Raw genomic sequence first — 25,504 nt, forward strand, 5'->3', positions numbered from 1 at the left:
TTCTGGTAACATTTCCATTCTGCTGACAGTCAAGAGAAGGACTAAGGGGCTTCCCTGGTGGCGCAGTGGTTGAGAGTCTGCCTGCCAGTGCAGGGGACACGGGTTCGAGCCCTGGTCTGGGAAGATCCCACATGCCGCGGAGCAACTGGGCCCGTGAGCCACAGCTACTGAGCCTGCGCGTCTGGAGCCTGTGCTCCGCAACAAGAGAGGCCGCGACAGTGAGAGGCCCGCGCACCGCGATGAAGAGTGGCCCCCGCTTGCCGCAGCTAGAGAAAGCCCTCGCACAGAAACGAAGACCCAACACAGCCAAAAATAAATAAATAAATAAATAAATAAATAAATAGTGTAAAAATTAAAAAAAAAAAAGAGAAGGACTAAGGAAAATAGGGGAAGAATAGGAAAGAAAAACAGGTCAGTATAATGCAAAATGGTGATAGGAGGGGTTTATGAAAAAATTCTAGAGGACCTCCCTTGTGGTCCAGTAGTTAGGACTCCATGCTTCCAATGCAGGGGGTGCGGGTTCGATCCTTGGTCGGGGAACAAAGATCCCACATGTCGTGCAGCGTGGCCAAAAAAAAAAAAAAATCTAGTTATTCGAACACCAAACCTGAGCTTTGCTAATAAGAGTCAGAGCCCTGATTTGGGGTTTTCCTGGGTCTTAAGTAGGCTTTTCTGTCCCCCTTTCCTCCTGGTCTTCTCTTGAAGCTAGGTTTTTAATTTCTATCTTGGGAAATTAGGGCATCGTGGGGCAGTAAAAGTAGCACAGGTTTAGAAATATGGAGACTTGGATTCTATTCCGCATTCTATACTAACCTGCTGGTGACCTTAGACGAGTCATTTCCTCCCTCTGAGTCTCTGTTTCCCAATCTGTAAAATAAGAAGGTGTGTTGAGGTCCTTTCCAGCATCTTCATGATGCACGAGTCTGCATTCCAGTTACAACCTGCCTCAATTTGAAAGCTATGGCTGCGATCTTTTATTTTAAAAGTTTTAGAAGATTCTGTTTCGTGCAGGTCATGGCGTGTATGTTCTCCCATGTTGTTCCTGCTGATACTTCCTCTTAGTGACTTATTTCCCTGTGTGGTTTGTCATTTGTGACTCGAGCTCCTTTTCCACTGCGGTTTGCTGTGCAAGACTGGTTTGCACCGGTTTGTTCAGCTGTTCCTCCAAGGTGGTTTTCATTTTGTCTCTGCTGAGGCCTTATAATCATACTGGACCAGAGTTTGTGTTAATTTCTTGGTTTGGAGTCGATGTGAACTAAGATCTTCCATCTGTGTCAACACAGGCCTGGGGTTCTCTGATCTCTGGTAAGATGGCAGGAATCCTAGCCATTTTCCACGGGCGCGTGGGTGGAGTTTTCCTCATCCGCAGGTGGTGGCAGAGGCAGTGCTTCTTGACTCCCAGGATGGTTCCAGCCTCCCTTGAACATTGTACACAGGACCAGTGGCCTGGGTGGTCTCCCACAGCCCTTAAAGCCCCAATAACCTGCTCTGAGGTCAGCATCTGGCTCTGAATGTCCCTCAGCCACAGGCTTAAGTACCCACTCACTGCTCTGATTGTGAGTTCTCTCTTTCTAGCACCCACAGATTTCCCTTTCTTGGTTTTGAGCTTGAATCTTTGTGTTTGTGGAAATGGGTCTGTGCCTGTGTGTCTAAGGTGTGGGAGTCTCCCCTGGGTCAGCTCAACCAGCCAAATCCTCTCTTGTTATGATTATTTTGTACAGTTAACTTTTTCGTAGGTATAATGGGGGTTCGGGCACGTACATTGCGGCACGAGGGCTTTGGAGAACAAACTTTCCTGCTGTCACGCGTCCCTTCCTCCCAGTAAAAGAACACCTTCACTGAAGTCTGAGACCCTGTCTCCAGAGGGGACAGCTCTCCTTGTGCAGGGAGAGTGGGGCTTCTAATGTGGCCTGCTCTCCCTCTCCCTGCGTCCCCTGGAGAAAGATGGAGAACATCTTGAACGGCTTCCTCAGGAAGTGACGAGGACAGAATGTTTCATGAGGCACGGGGGCGCGGAGAGCAGCTGGTTACCACGTAAGTGAGGCGGACGGAGGGAGGATGGAGAAAGCCGAGGCCCTTTGGTGGAGAAAGATCTCGGACCAATTTTACAGACAGGAGGATGTCAACGAGAACCGTTTCGTTCCCTCCTTCCCCTTCATTTCCACACTTATGTGTGTGTGTGAGAGTGTGTACTGTGTGAGTGCGTGTATGTGTGAGTGTATGTTTATGAGTGTGTATGTGTGAGTGTGTATGTGTTTGTGAGTGTGTATCTGTGAGAGTGTATGTGTGTGAACATGTGTCTGTGTGTATGTGTCTGTGTATGTGTCTGTGTGTGTATGTGTGTGTAGTGTGTGTATATGTGTGTAGTGTGTGTGTATGTGTCTGTGTGTGTATGTGTGTGTAGTGTGTGTATATGTGTGTAGTGTGTGTGTATGTGTCTGTGTGTGTATGTGTGTTGTGTGTGTGTATGTGTGTGTATGTGGGTATGTGTGTGTGCATGTCTGTGTGTGTATGCGTGTATTGTGTGTGTATATGTGTGTGTGTGTCTGTGTGTGTGTCTGTGTGTGTATGCATGTATTGTGTGTGTATGTGTGTTGTGTGTGTATGTGTGTGTATGTGTGTATGTGGGTATGTGTGTGTGCATGTCTGTGTGTGTATGTGTGTGTTGTGTGTGTATGTGTGTATGTTTATGTGTGTGTATGTGTGTGTGTCTGTGTGTGTATTGTGTAGTGTGTGTGTATGTGTGTAGTGTGTGTATGTGTCTGTGTGTGTATGTGTGTAGTGTGTGCATATGTGTCTGTGTATGTGTGTGTATGTGTCTGTAGTGTGTGTGTCTGTGTCTGTGTGTGTGTCTGTGTGTGTGTCTGTGTGTGTCTGTGTGTGTCTGTGTGTGTGGCAAAAAATGCTTGGTCAAGACACAGGGAGTCGGGAGAACTCAGTTTGAATCCCAGCTTCGTTGTTCTCTTGCAAATTGCTTCTCTCCTCTGGGCTTTTATTTCCTAATTCTAATTCCCCAAATTAGAGGATTGTATTAAATTTGTAGATTATAAACATGATTTTAGCTGTGGAACCCTTATTTTCAAATTCAGTCTTTCATAGAAACTTTCATGTAAAAGAAGAGCTGCCTCCGATGAACAAGGGCCAGAGCCCCAAAACCCAATGGCTTCATTTCCTTCTCCCCACTTGGAGGAGGCAGATCACCAGGGTCCCTGGAATACAGTTTGAAAACTGCCAGTCTATGTACAGTTTCTACCAGTTGGGGTATTATAATTATGATGAGAAGGAGAAAACTTTCCCTAAAAATTCATTTCCATAAAATTCATGAGACAGAGCTGAAGTGGCAAGATTTCCCTGAAAACAGGAAGTCAAAGCTGCCAAACCGTGAAGCAATATGGTTTTTTAGACCATATTGCATTCTTTCTTATAGAACCTTTCACCTCAGTCTGGGTAAGTTTTTGATGGTAATGGCCAGCTGTTGTGTAGACATGGGAAGATTGCTGGGCTGGAAAGAAGTGCTTTCAGTAGCCAGCTGTGAGTCATTTGCAAATTATTTCACCACACAGAGGCTCAGTTCTTTATTTGTGAAAGAGGGGAGTGGAATAGACTAGTCACTAGGAGATCACTGACAACTAAAACTGTTCTGAGATAGAGCAAATTATTAATGCACTCACAAAAATTTATTGTGCAAATACTACATGTCAGGCACCACTTGCTCTGCATGGAGATTATAGTCTAATGGGAAGACAGACACTGAACAATGATGCTTTATATGGAAAAGGAAGTACAGGGTTATAAATGACCAGAGAGGAAGGTCTCAACCTGGACCAGCGGGTCAGGGTGGTCCTCCAAGACAGACAGAGACACAGAGAGACACAGAGGTAGAAGGAGATAGACACAGAGAGACAGAGACAGATGAGAGAAGCAGAGAGAAAGAAACAGAGAGAGAATGGGGAGAGTGATGGAAAAGGCGTCTTGGATGACTACAGATTAGGGAGATAAGTTTGATTTCAGCTAAGGTTAGAGATATAGGTGACCCAAAGAACCAAAATGGATTCACTTTCTAATGAACCGACCTGGTGGGTAAAGCAAACTCTTTGGTTATCTTTATATTCTACTTGGCTCCAAAATGTTTGAGCAAGCAGCTTGCAAAGATGTATAAAATGTACAAAATAACAGATTAAAAGAGTGGTGAAAGAAAAAAGTAGAGTTGCAGAGTAGAGCCAGGAATAAGAATAGAAGTGCTTATCAGAGTTACCTAAATTCTTGCTACAGATGAGTCACAAATTTTACTCAAAACTTCTCAGCAATCAATGTAGAAAGAGCTCGTGTTTCCATATTCAATGATGCAATTCACAGTGTTAATGGGACAAATATGGGAAAATTGTTGATAGGAAAGCAGTTAGAGAATAAAATTCTTCTGGGGTCCTCCACTATAAACCATTCACTATGGATGCTGATACAATGTTGTCTGCTAAAATCTTTTTTATCTGGCTTAATCCAGAGGGAAACTTCAAAGCATCAACCTGCCCTGACTCTTATTATCCCCCTAACCCTGATATCTTGATACATTGCCTCTCAAGACTTTTCCTTCACCAGAGCCTACAGCACAACTGGTCATTTCTTTATCTGAATATAGAAACAGATGCTGTAAGTTGGGTTGGAGCTTCATTACTATTGTTACCTTTCAAGAACATTATTCACTCATTATTAATTCAATTTTGGTTTTGTTTTAACATTTTGGTTTCTCCTTGTTTCATAGCTATTTGGGAATAAAACCATTCATAAAATTGTTCCATTAACAAATCCATTTTTGAATAATGCTTTTTAGATTATTGTTTTAAATAAAGCTCCTGGTATAGAACTTAAGTGGTGATCTTATTGAAACTAATCCTAACTATTTAACAGAGGTCAGTCAGTCCTCCTTTCTCTTTATGCACTGAAATCACGCCTGACTTGAAAAATTAGTCGTTTTTTGTTTTTTTGTTTTTTTTTTTTTACAGAATTTGCTTTAATATTTCCTTCTTCATCTCTGGATGTTGCCAAGCATACGTGTAAGAATACATATTTTCAATTAATGGCCTTGGTGTCATGTAGACACGCACTTAGGATCTCCTTAGCTTGTTAGTGTGTGCCTTTGTGTGTGTTATGTAACCTCCTTCCCGAGCCTTACATATCTCATCTCTTAGATAAAGATGATTAACACCCCTATCTCATAGTGTGGTTGTGAGAACTAAAGAAAAAAAAATTGTGTATATTAGAGACTTTCTGTAGTAAGTAAATGAGGACAATAAACGATCCTATCTAATAGGGTCATTTCAAGGATTAAAAGAATACATTTAAAGAGGCATCAGGGAGGAAAAAAAAATCAGTTTGATAGTATCATCCTTCACCAAGGGTATGAAGAGATAGCTGCCCTATTACATTGCTGACAGGAGGTTCCATTGGTAGCCGCTCTAGAGAGAACTTGGCAGTGTCTATTAAAATTTAAAAATATACATGTCCTATAAGCAGCAATTCAACTTCTCAGTTTCTACCATAAAAGTGCATATTAGCAGGAAGTGTATGTTCAAACATGCATGTTGCAACACTGTTTGTAATAAACTAGCAACAACTGGACGCTACCTAAATGTCCATCAGGGAGGAATAGGTACATAAATTTTGGCACATCAATTCTACGAAACAATGAAAAAGACTAAGGTAGATTTATATGTATAACATGGAAAGAGGTCCAGGAAATAATGATTGAATTTTTAAAAATCAACGTATAGAATGATCATTCAATATGATTTCATTTATGTGAATACATAGAGAGACACATAAAGCAGTACTATATATTTTTGATTGGTACATACATGAATGTTATTAAGCAGAAAAAGTATAAATTTACATGTCTGCCAACATAAACCATAGTTACCTCTTGGGGCGACCAGGAAGGGATTAAAATTGAGGGTTCTGGTTTAAACATTCCTTTACCTATGGTGTTTTAATTTTTTTTTTAATAGGGAATTTGTCTGTATGTTATAGAGTTGAAATGCAGTTTTTAAAAGCTTCTGGGAACAATGTCTGGCATATAATAAGCTTCTAATAAGTGTTAATTCCTTCATTTGGCATAAAATCTCTAAATCATCTACCAAGTGAATTTGGATTTATTTATTCATTTACTTAACAAATATTTATTAACACAGAGCTTGTCCCAGTCATAGCCTATGCTTCAGGAAAACAGCAGAGAGTAGTTTACAATTTGAGTAGAAGGAAGATAAATAAACAAGAAAAAAATAGTAGTGTTGTAGGAGCTGATGGATGAACTAGAGGATGCTATGGGAATATACTGCGGTAACTCTTTACTATGTCTGGAGGAGTCAAGGACCAAGGAAGGCTTTACAGACAAACTTCAAAGTCATACCCCTCCTATACATAGACTGCCAGTAATCCAAGTGGTCAGAGAATGGATCAAATACCAGCATGAACTGAAACAAGGACTGAAGCAGAAGAGTTATAGCCAAAGTTGATGCAACTTAGGGAAGGCTGTCATGATTCACCATGATTTATATACACAACCACTAAAGAAGCAAGACTTCATAAATGTTTGCCCTTTGCTCAAGAACCATCTTGTAAAATAGGATCAAAGACAAATTAAAATCCACATTCAATTCTGCTGCAAACTCACTGACTTGGTTGTCCTATCTCAGATCATGTCATAGAGATCTGAGATAGGACGTAGAAGGGACCCCTTCTGAGATAATGCATGAAAATGAAAGCAGGGGTGTCAGAATCATGGAACAGGCTGCATTCAAATTCCGGAGCAACAGTAGAAAAGATACAAACTCTAGTATATGGAGTGAAAGTAAATTGGGGAAGAAGTGAGAACAGAGAGTAAGTCAAATATCCACACAAGACCAAGAGTGAGAGCTGGCCTAGGGAACAGATATGGAATCAGAGCTGCCAGAGGAAGTCTCTCTTCTCTGACACTGTTCCTTAAATCAGGTCCCATCCAGTCACTAGGCAGTTTCAGCCAAGAAAATTAACCGTATGGCACTCTGCTCTCCTTTAGGGCTTCTCCCTTACCCTTATCTCTGCTCTTTGCTCACTGTGATTTCACATCTTTGAATCTGCTGGTGTAGGTCCCTATTTCTGACCCCAGGGGACACCATGACCCCACAGATGTGACCCTGGTCTCTTTTCACACACGATTTACAGGTACCCTATTGCTTTGCTGGCTCCGAGTAACCACTGCTGAACCCAATTCAATGAGGGCTCTCAGGTCAGCCTTCCTGGTCAGTATCAACTTTTGGATAGGTAGGTATCCAAGGCAAGGGGAACAAAAAATTTGTCCCAAATAGTGAATGGACTGGTATGAGTGGTGTTTTGTAAACAGGTCTCTAATCAATGCTCATGGTCCTTGGTCATGCCCCAGCTGGCTCTAAGGCATCCTGGACACAGCACCTGAGGCCATAAAGCTAAGGAATATCATAGAAAAGCATATTTATTTTCTATTGCAAGCAATCAAAATTGAAACCCTACCAGTCTATGACAAGAAAAGTAAAAGGAAGAAACAAACCTTTGTAGAGCCTAATTACGCAGTAGACATGTAGGTTGGGGATCTTATTTGAAAGAGCTTCTTTAATTTATTACTCAGATCCCTATTATTACTAATAGTAAGTGGGCCACTTATTATTATGATTACATATACCAAAACTTAAGGTATTTTTTGTTTGTTTTTTCTTTTAAACTCAAGGAACTATAAGACACAGAGAGGACATCTGCTTCTTTCTCTCCTTGAGTTTTTTCAATGCATCTTTGATCTCCTTGTTTCTCAAACTATATATGATGGGGCTCAGCATGGGAATCACAGCTCCATAGAGCATGGACACCACCTTATCTTGGTCTAATGAGTAGCCAGCACTAGAATGGAGATATGAGAAGAGACCAGAGCCATAGAAGAGAATCACTGTGGTCAGATGAAAGGAACAGGTGTTGAAAACCTTCGTTGGCCCTTGGGTTGAATGGATCTTCATGACAGCAGCAATGATGTAGCCATAGGAAACCAGGACAACAAAAGCTGAAGTCCCACCAACTGTACACACAACAATAAAGTTTACTACCTGGCTGAGGAAGGTACTAGAACAAGACAAGACCAGCAGTGGTGGCAGGTCACAGAAAAAATGGTTAATGATTCGTGACCCACAGAAATGGAGTCAGAATATAGAGCTGGTTTGGACCAATCCGGTGAGGAATCCTCCAGCGTGCACTGTAATGGCCATCCCCATTAGGTGGTGGGTGTCATGAGGGCGGTGTAGAGCAGAGGGTTGGAGATGGCAGTGTACCAGTTGTATGCCATGGCTGCCAGGAGACAGCACTCTGTGCCTACCATCCCAATGAATAAGAAAAATTGAGCAGCACAGCCCACAAAGGAGATGGTCTTCTGCTCCTTGAAGAAGTTACAGAGCATCTTAAGGGCTATAGAGGAGGTGTATGAAATATCAGTGAAGGACAGTTACCAAGGAAGAAATACGTGGAGAAGTGGAGGTGTGACTCCATGGCAATCAAGACAATAAGGCCCAGGTTCCAAGCCAGAGTCATGAAGTAGATCCCCAGAAACAGTACAAAGAGGGTAACCTGCAGCTCTGGATGCTCTGAAAATCCCAATAGGATGAAATTGGTCATCATGCTGATATTCCTTCCCAGGACCATCTTCTTCTCTCTGCTGCCTTCAGAGCCCGAAAATGAGATTCCTGGGGCAATGAAAATCCAGGTGAAGAAACCATTTTGTTCTGTCATGGAAACATAGACGCCCCAGAGCCAGAAGAGACAGTGGAAGGCAAATGTCCTACCTCCATCCAATGCAGAAATCCCCTCTACAGCACTTATTGGGTCTTTCAAAGAGATCGTTGTCATCCTGATCTGATTCATTTGTTTATGCAAAAGTGACAGGTCCCAGAACAGACTGGCATTTTTGCATTATCTGGATAATAACCTTCACTGTCAATGTCACGGCTTTATCAAAGGAAGTTATTAATAGCACTTGGACTAACTACCCCCACTTTTTTTCCAGTTGATCCAAGCATTGTGATTGGATTAATGGGCCACTCAGATTTATACTAGATTTTTTTTCTTTTCTGAGAAGAAATGCCTAGAGAGGCAATTTTGTGTTTATCATCATAGTCTGTTCTGACCAGGTTTTATGGGGTCAAGGGTTTGTTTTTCCTTAAAGCAGAGGAATGAAGCACTTAGAGATGTGAAAAACTGGCATCCCCTTTAGAGATTAAAGAAAGGGATAAGGAAAAACAAGTTCAACACTGTGAAACGCTTATGCTCATTTTGCACAAATATTATCAACTGACCTTGCCCCATGTGTTTGATAGAGAAATGCGGATGATGTACAAAGTAATAAAACATTACTATTAAGTTGAAAATATTCAACATACTGCGTGGGATAGTCAGGAAACAGACAAATCACAGCACAGTGTGACAGTTGCTCTAAGAGCAGTATTTGTACAGTGCCCTGGGTCCTGGACATAGCTGCTGAGAGGAGATGTGTTTGAGGAGGGTTCCAACAATGAGGAAGGGGTTACCAGAATGAAAATTGTGGGTGTGAGCAGTTGACAGCTGGTTGGCTCAAGAGCTTTATATTAAAAATGGGAAAAGCATTTGTAAAAGCACAGGAGACCTTAGTGTTTGAGGAACCTTAAAAACATTAGCATGGCAGGAGCACAGGCTAAACAGAATTAAGAGAAGATAACATAAGGCTACTTTTGAGAGACAGCAGGGGCCGAACAAATTGTGAAAGATCTTCAAAAGCAAAGATGGTGAGGACATTTGTTGAAATGTTTCATATATGTAACTGCATTTACTGTATATATAATTGCACATACTATATATATATATATATATTTATAATTGCATATATGTGTTTACATATTCATATTTAATTTCAACCTTCTCTCCACTTCTGGACTTCTGCCCCCTTTGCCCTGCCCTCTTCTTTTGATAGGACTTATCACCTCTTACTACTGCATATAATTCATTGGTTTGTTGATTATTGTCTCTCTCCCTCAACAAGAATGTAAGCTCAATGAAGACCAAGATTTTTAGGGGCTTTTGTCTCTTTTGTTCACTGAAGTATCACAAGCACCTAGACCATTGCTTGGCACATAGTAGACGCTCAATACATATTTGTTGAATAAATATCATGCTAAGGAGTTTGACCTTTCCCTTATGGCCAAAGGGAAAACATGAACATTTTATTTTTGTTTGTTTTTTAAATTTTACTTTTTTTTGTAAGCAAGGAACTAGCTGTCAAGTACATGTTTAACAATATAACTGGGAGCAATGCAGCAGCAGTGTAAAAGATGAATCAGAGTGAAAGAAGGCTGAGAAGGAAGACTGGAAAGCTACAAGAAGAGAAAGTTGCTTCAAAGGCCAGGAAGAAAGCTGATGATGATTTGAATTAAAATAGGTAGATTTAGAAACAAATTCTTCCCTGAGATGTAACAGCACCATTCATTCTGCAGTGCAGCCGAGAAGAGAAACCATATATGGCCAGACAACTCATCCCTCCCCCTTCATTTTTCACATTTACAGTTACTGTCAAAGGTATATTTTAGTAAGATTCATCATGATTCTTGCTACTTCAACCTCAAGGTTCTATGATAACCAGTCTATTACATTTTTAGAGTGTGATAAAAGCTAATTGCCAATTATTTTACCTGATTACTACATCATTAACCTGGTCATTTTGACCTGAATTATCTGAAGGTAAAGATATAGAAATAGAGTATGAGACATACATTAAATTTCCTTATAATAATAACTATATATAAATTAGTTTGCATGGTCTGAGAACCACCATCACTTATTTTTTAGTGTTTTTAAGTTTCTACAAAATTTTCACATCCATCATGGTATTGGTGGTCCTCCAAAGCATGGCCTTGACGTCAGACACAGCTAGTCTCCAATCCTTGTGTCACTACTCACTAGCTATGTGGCCTTGCTCAAACTGACACAGGATTCTCAAATCTCTTTTGATTTCCCTCTACTGTAAAGGGGGTGCAATACTAGGACTACCTCCTAGATTGTGAATATTAAATGAAATAAATTACATCATGTTTTGGAGAGAAAAATAAATATTTTTATTATTTAACAAAGGATCCACACTGTCAGGGTTTGAACCCAGATGTACTTCATCCCTAATCCAGGGTCTGCTCTCCACTGCACCGGCTGACTAACCCCAGGTGCATGTACTTGTACACAATAATTGCTACATCAACCATATGCCCTTCATGATGTAGGAAGTAATAAAAACTTTGTTATTGCCAATATTTATAGCAACGTGTTGGGTTATTTGATAACACTTACCTCACTCTGTATTTACTCTTTGTTTGCTGACTTGTTCTGTCTGTATCCTTAACTGTGAAGTCTGGGAGGGCATTATAACCTTAATTCCTTGCACTGTGCCTGGAACATAGTGGACATTAAGTAGTATTTGCTGAATGAGTTCAATTTACAACAATTCCAAAAGACATGTATTACAGACAAGAAGCTCATTGAAGTTATGACAGCTCAAAGAGATATTAAATGACTAAACCAATATTTAAACCCTTGATTCTTTGACTCTAGAGCCTGTTCTTTTTCCTGAGTGCTATGAAAGAATTTGGCCATGGGTCTGGGCAATCCATAGGACCATAGTATAGATGGAACTGCAATAGAGGGGATACTTTCCCCATCCCAACTGACTGGACAAGACTGGTTATGTGGAACTTGAATTCTGAAAATCATTGTAAAGAGTTTTCTTCTCCTCAACCTGAGCAAGTCCCTTTACATTTTAACAAAATTAAGCCACTACCAAAATAAAGAGGAATGAGGTTCTAATGTGGTAATTCCCAAATAAATGATATAATTGAGGTACAGAGCGTATTTGTATTTCAGATGACTTTGTAGGTTATGATGAAGAAAACTTAGAGAGAATAACATGCAGGAAAAGAAATGTGTTTTCTGCTTTCCTCAATTCTTTCTCCTTATCTGTTACAGTGCATAGCAGATTATAGGTGTCCAATGAATATATGTCATCTGGCTGAATAAAGGGCTATAAAATAGTTACTATATAGACATTATAAACTTTCCCTAATTCCAAGACTATTGGATCTGCCCTATTTTAAATACTCCCTGAATATCCAGAAAATTCTGGTGATATGCCTAAAATAATAAAATATCAGAGATAGAAACCAGTTAGCCTAGCCTTTGTCCATTATAAATAATAAAACTGAAGCCAAAGAGAGAGAGTTATTGTCTGTACTATTGGTTGGTTACCAGAGGTGAAATTAGGACCTAAATCTCATTCTCCAAGATTAGCTCTTTCTGCTTTACCTTATTCTAAAACCTGGAGTTTCAATGGTCACTAGAGAGAATCCAAGGAAATTATATGGTTTTTTTAAAATTGCAGACACACACATGCACATATTCATGAGTCTAGAATAGCATAAAAAGCCCCGGACTGAAACCTTAAAAAAAAAAAGAAAGAAAGAAAAGTGCTGATTCAAGTCCTGTTTCTCCTACCTTTCTGCTGTGTGACCTTGGGAAAAAATATTTGCCTTTCTGAATCTTAATCTTCTTATCTCCTGTCTATACTAGAAAAAGATCAGCTTAGATCATTGTTTTCTAGTCCACTTCCCTTCCTTCTTTCTTTCCTTCCTTATTTCCATTTGTAAATAGCAGAAACTTTTTAAAAATGAGAGCTTCTGCAGAATTCCAGAATATAAAATATTCTGCATGGTGACTAGAGCTGGAGTCCAGCTCCTCTGGTTAAAGTCAGAGCAGTAGGGAAGGGGACGCCAGCATATTGCCTGCTCCACCTTCCTCATTTTCAAGGGTCTTTCTAACTCTCTCATTCTGTGATTCTAGAATTCACCATGAACCATATCTAAAGAAGGGCAAAAGGCAAACTCACCTACAACTCCCTAAACTCTGGGTTTCGGTCAGATGGCTAAGACCAGACGCTTGTAACAAGAATGAAACCCATCTCTGCTTGCACCTGGAGCACTGGTGTTGGCCAGAAGGATAAACAAAATTTATGTGTAGCTACTTTAAATTGGCCACCAAGGGAAGGACTTGATGGGGCTTTAAAGCAAGGCCCATTCCCTCCGACGTACCATTGGCTCTCTCTAGTTGTGGGGTATGACGTATCCCAGAGAGAACCTACTGGCAGCTTGGCTGCCCATCTGGGCTTGGAGGGAAAAAGGATGCCAGCTTTGGTTGGGTGGAGTTGATTTCCATTGACCCTACTTCCATTATATTTCTAGTCCCTGGTCTGGTTCCAATAAGGTATCCCTAGAGGCAGTGAAAGCCAAGAGTGGCTTTCGGCTTCAAAATAGGTAACTATATCATCAACGGCAGTTACCTTTGTAAAGCACCAGATATTTTACAGAACTTCTTCAATGTAAAAATATCTTGAATGACTCCAAGGGTTGGAGCTAGGACTGAATGGGTAAAATTGAGAGAGAAAAAGAGACAAGAGACAGAGAGATTATAAGGAAACAATAGGACAGTCCAAAGGTAGAATGGATGTTCTGGAAAGGAGTGAATTCTCCATCACTGGAAGTAAGTGAGGAGAAGATAGTACAGTTGACAGTGATGATCTCACTTCTATGTGGAATCTAAAAACAAACAAACAAACAAAGTCATAGAAACAGAGAACAGATTGGTGGTTGCCAGAGGCAATGGGTGAAGGTGACCAAAACAAATTTCCAGTTATAAGAGAAATAAGTTCTGGAGATGTAATGTACAGCATGGTGACTAGACTGAACAATAGTGCATCATATATTTAAAAGTTGCTAAGAGAGCTGATCTTAAAAGTTCTCCTCACAAGAAAAACATTGTAACTACGTGAGGTGATATATCTTAACTACATAAACCTATGTGGTAATCATTTCACAGTATATACCTGTACCAAATTGTTATGTTGTACACCTTAAACTGATACAATGTTATGTCATTTGTATCTCAATAAAACTGGAAGAAAGTAAAATAAATAGGCTATCTGAGAGAGAGCCAGAGAGACAGAGAGACTGAATTAGTTGACCTAATGCGTTCTTCAAAATTCTAAGATTCTATGATTTTGTACAATGAGGAGAAAGAGGAAAGAAGACTGACAGATACTACTATTTTTAGCTGTATAGATTGGGCCTTTTGTATCCTTTATTTCACAATAGCCTCACAGTAGCTCCCAATGGAAAGCATTCTTAAATGCATTTTCAGGTGAGAAAAAGGAATTTTGGAGAAGTGTTTGCCAAAGGTCATGCAGAGAGGTTGTGATAAAGCTGGCATTTGTACTAAGGTCTTCCAGAATCCAAAATCCATGTTCAGTCCTCTATACCCCACGTCCCCCACCCCCATAAGGACATGAAAAACGGATGGCAATGGGGAAAAAAAAAATCACTTGATGGGCCTCATTTAAAAAAAAAAAAAAAACTATGTGTCGAGAGTTTAAAAGAAAAATAACTTTTGGTGTTTGACTAAGGCCAGATTTCCTTCATGTCCATGTTTTGTTTATGATTTATCAAATATCCAACTTGAAAAGACTTGAAATCTATTTGTGTGTCTGGCGAAAGGACATGCAAGGAACAGAAGGAAGTGGGTATTGTGCAAACCCACAGGACTCTGCGGCTTCTTTCGAGGATTTGTGAAATGGCAGCCACACCCTGCTTCTGTTGGCAGCTCTTCAAGCTGCAGCCAGATGAGAAAAATCTTCTGCCTCTTCCCTTCTCCACCCCCAAACCCCATCCACTTCTCTTCTATCAGGGTCATAATCTCTTACTGTGAAGCTAAAAAAATTATACCCCTTCCCCAAATTCCCAGCTCTTGGCCTTAGGCCTACATTCTTGGGATCCCTCTACGGCTTGACATTGGGGAAAGGGTCACCATGGTCAATGCAGTAGTTTGTATGTAATTAATATTTTCTAGATTAAAAAAAATATGTGAATAAAACCCAAAAAACCCTCTAGTTTCTTACTCCTCATTGCAGAGTGAAGGGTGTAAGGATGGAATTACTGGAAGACTGTGGTGTTTTTTAAAAATTCCTGCCTCTCTCCTTCCCTTCTTCCCAAGGCAAAATTTCAGAAAGGACTCTCTTTCTTTGATATTTGCAGAATAAGAATATCCTCAATAGAATGAAGTCCGCCTTTCGTGGCGTCTCCATCCCAGTCCCTTTTTGTCAGGCAGTTTTAACCTGATTGGTCATAATCTGCCAAAGTCTTCCAACTGCTTTCTTTTTGCCTTCAGACTCTCTCCAATTCAGTCTTTCCTCCTTAACCTGCAGGAAGACCTCCCTAAACACAGGTCCAACCGTGTCTTTCCTTGCTCAAGAATATTCGTTACTGTTGTTCATTAATAGCCTGATGACACCCAAGTTTCTTATCCTGATCTCAAAGCCCTTACCACCCAGTGACGCTTGGTGAACCTGGCATGGAAATCAAAGATAGAAAAATATGAATAAAAAGCCATTGGGGCTTCCCTGGTGGCGCAGTGGTTGAGAATCTGCCTGCCAATGCAGGGGACACGGGTTCGAGCCCTGGTCTGGGAAGATCCCACATGCCGCGGAGCAACTGGGCCCATGAGCCACAACTACTGACCCTTTGCGTCTGGAGCCTGTGCTCCGCAACAAGAGAGGCCGCGACAGTGAGAGGCCCGCGCACCGCGATGAAGAGTGGGCCCCGCTTGCCGCAACTAGAGAAAGCCCTCGCACAGAAACGAAGACCCAACACAGCCAAAAATAAATAAATTAATTAATTAAAAAAAAAAAAAAGTCATTGGATGTGGCAAAAAGGAAGTGGTGATCTGCCCAGCACAGTTTCAATAGGAGCCCATCAATCTCAGATGGAATATCTGTAGTGGGGATCAGAGAGGGTTTGAGTAAAGCCAGGTGCGGAGAAAAATGAGATCCCAGTTTAGCAGTAAAAGAAGAGAAGGAAATGGGAAAGAAGGTATCATGGCTGGCAATGTCAAGGGAAAGAATTCTCAAAACTAGGGAAATTGGAACAGATCTGGAGACTGAAGGAAAGGCCTTGGGGATGGATACTCTGCTGCAGTGGTTCTCAGTCATGGCTGCTCACAGATCACAGCCAGTCATTAGCAGAGCCAGAATTTAAGCTTGTGCCTCCAATCATGAGAGATGAAGGAAGGCTGGATGAGAACAATCGAGGCAAATGGTAATCAGTGAATCAGGGAACCCAGAATCAGGAAGGGAGGGGCCTAAAAAGGGAGGAGGCGGCACAGAGGACAAAATTATAGGACGTTATGCTTTTGCTTAAAGCTGGTCTCGTCTGCCTTTGCCAGTAGTTGTTTTAGCTCATTGAAAATTACATAGAAGTTTATTTACTTTTCTGGATCCAGGGTAAATGGAGAAGGTATTCTCTGAAATCCATTCTCAGTCTTAGAATAGATCTATAAACCAACACTGTAAAACCTAGAAAATAGTTGCTCAACCACATGTGTCAGGCAGATGTCGCCCTTCACACACAGTGTCTGTTGTCTATGCTTTAAGAGACTCTGATCCTTCAGTGCTGTTTGGAGTGATGGGAAGGGTTGAGGCTCTTCTGGGAAGCCGCACTGCTGTGGTATCCCCTGCTGAGAGAGCCCACCCCAGACGTTCCTAAAGAAGCCTTTCTGGGACACAGAACACGGACAAGCATGGAGCCAGTAGGAATCATGTATCCAATTAACTGTGTATTGCAACGCTGAGTTGTCCCTTAAAATAGACCTTAAAATGACCCAGAGCTGATGTTGCTTGGGAAATGTACAACCACTCTGAATCTGCTTGATCTTAAAAGTAGCATTATTCAGTGGGCTGAATTTCAAGGAGAAAAGGCAGCTGTGATTGGATACAGGCAGTCAGGTTGATAAACGTTCGCTGGAGAGCACTATCCAGCTGGATCCCAGATGGTGGGAAAGGCCTTGTCTATGAGGCCATAAAAAGCCAGATGAATAAGGAACATTTTAGTCTACTTGGATGTTGATGTCTTGGAAAGGCAAGAGAGGAAGAGAGAAGAGAGCAGCTGTCGGGTATCAAGTATCTGTTTATTTTACTGAATCATTAATGAGCTGAAAATCGGAAAATGGTCTTGAAATTCTATCAGATGTGGCAGATAGAAAGATAGAGGGAAAACCCAACAGATTCCCTCTGTGCCCTGCCTCTATCATATCTCTGACTGAGGTCTCAACACGTCACTCTTCTCAAGTTGATCACCAATGTGTTTGGGCAGTCAGCTTAAGAGCAACCACACATGGCTAGGAATGGCAAGAAAGAGCCTATTACTCACCCATTTGTTGCCTCTCCTCAAGACCAAATTTTGAACTCAGTAATGCTGGAAATATTTCTGGATTGACTTCACCTCATTCTGATTCTTTCATTCTTCTGTATGCTCCTCAAGTCAACATTTATTTAACTCTCTATGATTAAGGGCAACTGGAAAGATAAATCAGATGGTTTCAAGGTTGACGCCTTGAAATTCCCTAGCTGTACACTGTCTTGACCTCTATACCTCCACCAACTTCAACCTCTATGCCACCCCAGTAACACAATGTGACAGCCCAATCCCAGACCTCACCATAATGGGAGACTGCTAAATTTTAAAATCTCAAACCCTAAAATTTCCCTTTATCAAAACGTCTTCTTTTTCTACTGTGCAACTGTCAGTGAACCTATTCTTGGTGATTTTTGTTCCTCAAACCCTCCCAGGTTTATGAGTCTACTGGCCCTAAGTTATTCCTACTACCACCCCTCATGATTTTCTTCTTTTTCCCTGTGCTAGTCCCAGACTTAGGTTGCTGATGAGATCAGCTATTTAAATGAGGTCTACAACCCCACAAAGAAATTCACTGCTGCATAAAATCCTTCCTGAGCCTTCTGTTGTCTCCCTATCTTATTCCCCACAGCCAGCCCAAGATAACCTTTCTTGACACCCTCAACTGGATATGAATTCTCCCTGTTCTAAACTCTCATAGCTTGTACTTGTTACTCTCTCATGGCATCTATCACTTTCTGACTCAGACAATAGTTATGTGTCTACTTGTATTATTTCTCTTTGAGGTCTTTTAGGGCTTCAACTTCTTATTCATCTTTGTATTCCAGTGCTCGGCATCAAGCAGATGCTCGGTGACTGTTTCCTGAACTGAATAGGACAATTTTTCTATACAGGAACTTTTAAAACTTCATCAGGGTATCAACTGCAAAGTTCAGAGGGGGGTAGTTTTACAGAGAAGCAAATTAAAATGTAAATGAGGATATTAATTTCCCATTGTTGCATAATGAATTAACACACATTTAGCAGCTTAAAACAATAGGCATGGGCTTCCTTGGTGGCGCAGTGGTTAAGAATCCGCCTGCCAATGCAGGGGACACAGGTTTGAGCCCTGGTCCGGGAAGATCCCACATGCCGTGGAACAAGTAAGCCTGTGCGCCACAACTACTAAGCCCATGCTCTAGAGCCCTCGAGCCACAACTACTGAAGCCCGTGTGCCACAACTGCTGAAGCCAACGCGCCTAGAGTCCATGCTTCACAACAAGAGAAGCCACCACAATGAGAAGCCTGTGCACCGCAATGAAGAGTAGGCCCCGCTCGGGGCAACTAGAGAGAGCCTGCGCGCAGCAACGAAGACCCAACACAGCCACAAATAAATAAATAAATAAATAAATATTTTTTTAAAAAAAAAAAGAATGCCAACCTTAAAAAAACACAATAGGCATATATTATCTCACAGTTCTGTAGGTCAGAATTCTGAGCACAGTGTGGCTGGGTTCTCTGCTTACTGTCTTCCTCCTGAACAGGGTAAGAGAAGATAATGGGGTTTTTTAGCTCTACTCACCTCTTCAAGGAGAGTGTCACATCTTGCATCTTATGAAGTTGGGAGGGAGGATATTTCCACGTCCCTTTTGCAGATGAAACCAGGTTGAAGTTACTTGGAAAGAGCTTGTTGTTTAGGTCAAGGAGGAGTTTTCTTACAGTGAGAATTTTCTTATCTTAATCCACAGTTATAAGGGACTAAAAGGCTGTGAACCCTTGGGGTGAAGAGAAGTACTGAAGATAAGTATTCCTGTCTCCTAGGCACAAAGCAGAGGTGAATGCCTTTAGCCTTTCTCAGACAACCATGCCAAGATATTTGATGGGATAATTCCAGCTAAAGTGGCAACTATTGGGAGAAAAGAGTATCCTATTTGGACCACTGTGGGAGAGGTGTTAATATTCTGTCCCCTTGGATGACGTAGTTGCACATGCATGCCTTGTCTCTCATCTGCTGCTCGTTTGCTAGGTCACCTTTACAAATGTGAGCTGAGGTTCTGCTTCCTCATCTATAAGGTGAGGGTCTCAAAGCCAAGCTGTCATGAAGACCAAATGTTTGTGGATACAACTGTAAACAGTTACACTAAAGTCAGTAGCATCACTGTCACTAGTCAAATCTGTCCACTGCTCTCCTAGTCTTGTGTTAACTCCTCAGCTACAGTAGAGTCTTCTGATGGGTCTCCCTCTACTGGTTAATGAAAGCCTAACACGATATCACATTTTGGTGTCTCATAACCAATATATCATACGTATATAAGACTTTGTTCCATTTTACTTGCCTCTTCAAATTCATTGGTTACTTTGGTCATCTTCATGGCTATGCAATACATTCTTGACAATCTATATGTAACTAAACTATACAAGTCAAGCCATATTTTAAATGCATAATGAGAAATGGCTATTTCAAGGAAACCTATGGTGAATCTCTTCATTTCTACTTCTGACCAAAAAGGCTCCCTACGCCCTCCTGCTCTTTTCATTTGTCTCAGTTCTGTTGTAAGCGGTTTTTCTGCAGGAAAGAGCTCTCTGCGGGAGACCCTGTTGTCTTGTCACTAACCTTAAACCAGGTGCCCCTGTGCTCTACTCATCTCCGGCCATCACACATATTTCAAATATTTTGGCCACACAATACCTTGCCTAAGCTGTTGGTTCCTTCTGTAGATCAAAGAAGTAGAAATGAAGAATAAGTAATTAACAGATGACCAGATCTCTTCCCTAACTTCCCGTTTCACAGGCTGCGTGAAAAAGATAGCATCTAAAGAAAAATCACAAGAAGTCAGCAAGCCTGTACACAAGCCTACACACAGCGGGGTATGCCGATGACTTTGACCCCATATCTCAATGATTAACTGAGATTGCTTCCCTTTTTCCCTTTAAAAACTTTCATGGCCAAGCAGAATATTCGGAGATGGTTTTTGGGGGACCCTGAGTCCACCATCTGCCCAGATTGCTGGTATTCTGATTAAAAGCAACTTTCCCTTCTACCAACATTTGTCTCTCTCTCACGTATTGATTTTTGAGCAGCGAGCAGCCAGACCTGAGTTAGGTAACACTGTCCCAAGAACATTGAGTTGTTTGGTATATGTCTTGCTGGTGAACGATGTATCTGGACCACGCCACAGCACGACAGGTGGGGGAATTGCTAGATCCTGGAAGTATTGCTCAATCATGTTTCTGCCAGGGCCTGAGGTCTGAGACTGTGCAGGGTTCTATGAGGATCAAACAGGGAATGGGGCTTGAACGTTAAACTGGGTTTCTTAGCTTAAGTGTGTCCTCTTCTGTTGGTATAGAGAAGAGGAATTTCTTTTGTATAGTCACTTTACTCAGGAAGAGAGATGGGTTAGTGTTTTGCTTGATTTTAAAATTTTTCTTAGGGCCTTTAATTTCCCTGCTCACTTCCTTTTTCTCTTTCATCACCAAATCTTTAAGGAATACCCACCACAGAAATTGTGCCTTCCCAAGAACATTGCCTTTTGTCTTATGCACTTTCCAGCCTCTTTCTTTAAAAACAAAACAAAACAAAAAATACAGCTTTACTGAGATATAGTTCACGTATTATAAAATTCAGCCTTTTAAAGTGTGCAGTTCAGTGACTTTCAGTATATTCACAGAGTTTTTCAATGATTACCACAATCTAATTTTAGAATATTTTCATTAAATATTTTCATCCATATTCACTAGCAGCCACTCCCCTTTCCTCCCCACCCCCTTATCCCTATGCAATTACTAATCTACTTTCTGTCTGTATAGATCTGCCTATTCTGAAGATTTCATTAAAATGGAATCATACAACATGTGGTCCTTTGTGACTGGTTCTTTCACTTGGCATGATGTTTTCAAGGTTCAGCCATATTGCAGCACACGTCAGCACTTCACTCCTTTTTATGGCCCAATAATATTCCACTGCATGGATATACCAACCCTCTTCCTTTTGTTTTTTTTTTTTTTTGAGATATAATTGACATATAACATTTTATTAGTTTCACCGGTACAACAAAATGATTCAATATTTGTGTACATTGTGAGGTGAGTCACCGTAATGTCTAGTTAACATCTATCGCCACAGAGCTACAGATTATTTTTCTTGTGATGAGAACTTTTAAGATTTATTCTCTTAACAATACTTTCAAATATACAGTACGGTATATATAGTCTCCATGCTGTACATTATGTCCCCATGATTTATTTATTTTATAACTGGAAGTTTGTACTTTTTGATGCTCTTTACCCACTTGCCTCCTCCCTACTCCCTGCCTCAGGCAACCACCAATCTGTTCTCTGTGTCCATGAGATTGTTTGTTTGTTTATCTTCCACATACATGTGAGATCATATGTATTTGTCTTTCTCTGTCCAGTTTATTGGCTCAGCATATACCCCTATGTTCCATCCACATTGTGGCAAATGGCAACCATCTTCCTTTTGGTTCTACAGTTTTTAGCGCTCTGATTCACCAGGTCTCTGACCTATTTTTAGTATTTCTCCCTTTGAGGAGGGAGTATCTCTTTTGAGGGGAGATTTAATCTGTGTTTCACCATAGCTAGTCCTCACTGCCTTATCCTCTTTACCAATAATGCCAATATCTTAAGATTTTTCAGGTCTGTTTATAGGGACTATTTTTCCCCTGCCAGTTCTCAATTTTGGGGGTTTGACTCTAGATAGAGGTTTGCGCTTTTATTTTAGTTTTTACAATGAACTGCTCTTTTTGTTCTTGAACATAATCTGTGGGAATTCTTGCTAATTTATACTGAGGTTATAGCCTTCCACTTCACCTGGGGCATGTCCTAAGTCTTGTCTTCTGAGCTTTCACCACCCATGCAGTCCACATAGAAGAAGTCAGGGGCTCTAGCCTTTAGCAAGACTCTCCAACTGATAGCCATTTTTAGCACTTGTTTACTCTCCTGGGTTCCTGGTTTCACTACTTCTGAGGGTTTAGCTTATTACTCCTTTTCATTAAGTTAATTGGAAGTTCATTTAAAAGATGATTTTATTTCAAATTTAGCATTTCAGGTGTTTCAGTTATGAGAGTCATTCAGGTATAGTATATAATTCACCACACCTCCAGATGCAGAAATCCTTCATTGTCCTGGTCTTTTCAATTCCCCTTCTTAACTTTGACCATATCAGTCATATCTAATTTTGATTTGTATTAAGACAATTGCCATTCCTGATGTCTTTATAGGTTTGACATGACAGGTCTTTCTAGCTTTCATCTATCAGGTCTTGTTTCCTTGGGTACTTTAAGATTTGTACAACTTGATTTTCTTCAGAAAGTTATATGGGGGAATTATTTCAGCTTGGGTTTAAGATTTTCTCTTAAGGATTTGCATTTGCTTTTGATTGGTACTTGAGGGTACTACCAACCTGGGGCTGTTTTAAAATTAATTCTCACCTAAGATTCCTTTATCTGCACAGGTTGTGTGAATTCAGACCACAAACCTCCATGAGGGTGCGTGGTTACAAATTTTCAGTTTACTTTTCCCCATACCCAGCACGAAGCCTGAGAGAGTTGAGATTTCTTTTTTGTGAGACAGGACTTTTTTTCCCTTAATTTCCTTTCATATCAAAGTCTAGTCCACTGGACTCTCATATGTATGTCTGGGTCTCCTATCAAACTCTCCCCGAGAGTTTGGGTTTGGTCTCCCTCTCCCCAAGTTTCACGTGCTTGTCACAATACAGGCCAAATATTACCAGAGTGCAGCAGATCCCCCCAATGTGAAAGTCGTCTACACAGCTGCCTTTACTCTCAGGATTCATGATTTTTCTTTACATTTGGAGGTTGGAGATTTCCTTTTCTTTTCTTGTTTGCTCAGAAGTGTATTTTTAAATATTTTCTAAAAAATATTTTGTCCAGCATCTTTAGTAGTTTTTCAGTGGTGGGTGCATCTATGCTATTCAATCTGCCATAATAACAGAAATGTAATCTTTTCAATGTATTTCAGAATTCAAATGATCACTTCTTTTCTTTGTATTTTAGCTCTCCCAGGTCAGGATAGTATCATAGAAGTCCCTTGTTCATTCTCCTATTGGTGTTTTAGGTTCTAAAAACAGAAACTCAGAAAACAAACTCTAGATGAAACTCCATGTGGTATTTTCCATGGCAAGGAGGTTAGGTCAAAGTCTAAAGTTATGCTTCTCTCCACATCCCGTTTTCATCAGCTGGAATTTGCCTAGGAACCCAGAGAGTTTGAAGTCTATGACAAAGTGGTTGTTTTTCTACTTGTGATGTTGTGTATGAGAAAGATCATTTACTGACCTGTGTTTAGTCCCATTCTCTCCAGCCTGCAGTCTGAAATTCTGAAAGGGTATGTTAGGGTCAAACACTGAGAAACTGAAGGTTATATTGACATAAAAATTAATATATTAATTTGTGAAGTCATTGCTGGCGTAAGAGAGGAGAGTCAACTGTCAAGACTCAAAGAAGCCACAGGATTTGCCTGACACTGAGCCAGTGCTGGATTTAGATGGGTTGACTCACTTGAAATCCTGCCAGAGGAATAATGTTAAATGCATTTCTCTTACATAGTCTAGAAACTTCCAGTCAACAGGGTCACTAATCTACCAGACCTTTAATTAACTGTGATAATGGGAAAACATTCTCTTCTTCTTACACCACTTAAGGGTATCTTTGATTTCCTTGTTCCTTAGACTGTAAATCAAAGGATTCAACATGGGGATCACCACTGTACAGAAGACTGATGCCATCTTGTCATAGCCCAGAGAATTATCAGTGCTGGGATGCATACAGACAAAGAGTCCTGATCCAAACAAAAAGGTCACTGCTGTCAGGTGAGAAGCACAGGTGTTGAAGGCCTTGGCCCTGCCTGAGCTGATCTTCAGGATGGTGGCAGTGATATAACCATAAGATATCATGATGATTAAGACGGATGTCACACCAAAAATCACTCCTATCACAAACTTTATCTCTTGTAAGAAAAAGGTTTCAGAGCAGGAGAGGACTAATAATTGAGGCAGGTCACAGAAGTGATTGATACCATTTGGTCCACAGAAATTGAGCTGAAGTAAAGCACACAGTTGGATCAATGAGCCAAAGAATCCAACTATATAGGCTCCAACCACCACCTGCACACACAGGGTGGGGGACATGATATCTGTGTAGAGCAGAGGATTACAGACAGCAACATAGCGATCATAAGCCATGGCTGCCAGGAGACCATTCAGTCAGACCCAGGCTAGCGAAAAAGAAGTATTGCATGGTGCATCCCATAAAGGAGATGAATTCAGGCTTCCGGAACTAGTCTGAGAGCATTTTGGGTGTTGTAGAAGTAACATAGCAGAAATCTAAGAAGGATAAAGATAAGCTGCTGAGGAAGAAGTACATGGGTGTATGTATGTAGGAGTCCATCCTAATCAGGATGAGGAAACCCAGGTTCCAGGCCACCGTCAAGAGGTAAGTCCCCAAGAACACTGAAAAGAGAACAATCTTGAGCTTGGGAGAATCTGAGAATCCCAAGAGGATAAATTTGGTGACTGTTGTATTGTTCCTTCCTCCAGCCCTTGTCTTGAAGTCTCTTCAAACTGCAGAAGAAGATTGGGTTAATGATTGTCTATTTTTAATATTATGAAGCATACTTGTTTTGGATATAGTCTCATGTTTTTGGACAAAAATTATCCATAGTCAAGATAACTTTTTTAAACAATGTAAGAAATTATAAAAATTATTTAAAAAACATTGGGAATCCCGTTTCTCAGTTATACTTGATAGTTTGTGGCAAATTTTTCTGCACACACACGTGTGCACACATAAACACACAGATGTTGCCAAACTGCTGTCTAAAAATTGGTACTAGTTTACACAAGTTCACGATTTTATGATAATATATCTTACCATTCCATTCAACACTACCCATAATTATTTAGCTTTACTCTTTGACAATCTTACACGTAAAAAAAAAAATTTTTTTTTCATTATTTTTTATTTGCACTTACTTTATTGATTTACTTATATATTTTTTCACTCATTTGTTTAGTAGGTTGTTTATTATTGATTTGTAGGAGCTCTTAACATACCAAGGATCATAACTCTTTCTCCCTCATATATTTTGCTAAATCTTTTCCAAGTTTATCATTTAAATAATACCAATATTGTTTATGTTGGGTTTTCTACATGGATTTCTTTTATTTTTAGGTACTCAATTTTCTATGATATTTATGG

General features: G+C 40.5%; 2 protein-coding genes and 1 pseudogene across 3 annotated transcripts in view; 1 reads left to right on the forward strand and 2 right to left on the reverse strand.

Annotated features, from left to right (window-relative positions):
• The first annotated feature begins 278 nt into the window (after positions 1-278).
• Positions 279-25,504, forward strand: part of LOC309667563 (olfactory receptor 4D10) — an 81,415-nt gene continuing 56,189 nt past the window's right edge. Inside the window, exon 1 of the mRNA XM_082476126.1 lies at positions 279-343. The gene's annotated coding sequence lies outside the window, so the exon portion shown is untranslated. The remainder of the gene's footprint in view (positions 344-25,504) is intronic.
• LOC309667552 (olfactory receptor 5A1-like) lies at positions 6,262-12,753 on the reverse strand (annotated as a pseudogene). Its single transcript has one exon. The product of its transcript is annotated as an olfactory receptor 5A1-like (transcript).
• LOC309667587 (olfactory receptor 5AN6-like) lies at positions 18,672-24,576 on the reverse strand. The gene has a single exon (XM_082476162.1). The coding sequence runs from the start codon at positions 24,487-24,489 to the stop codon at positions 23,902-23,904; it is 588 nt and encodes a 195-aa protein (XP_082332288.1). The 5' UTR covers positions 24,490-24,576; the 3' UTR covers positions 18,672-23,901.

The sequence above is a fragment of the Balaenoptera physalus genome, assembly GCF_965194825.1.
Source record: "Balaenoptera physalus genome assembly, chromosome: 10".
Lineage (NCBI taxonomy): Eukaryota > Metazoa > Chordata > Mammalia > Artiodactyla > Balaenopteridae > Balaenoptera > Balaenoptera physalus.

Bases quoted from the DNA above. Each gene is read 5' to 3' on its own strand.
- LOC309667587 (XM_082476162.1), bottom strand. From the start codon at position 24,489: ATGGCTTATGATCGCTATGTTGCTGTCTGTAATCCTCTGCTCTACACA.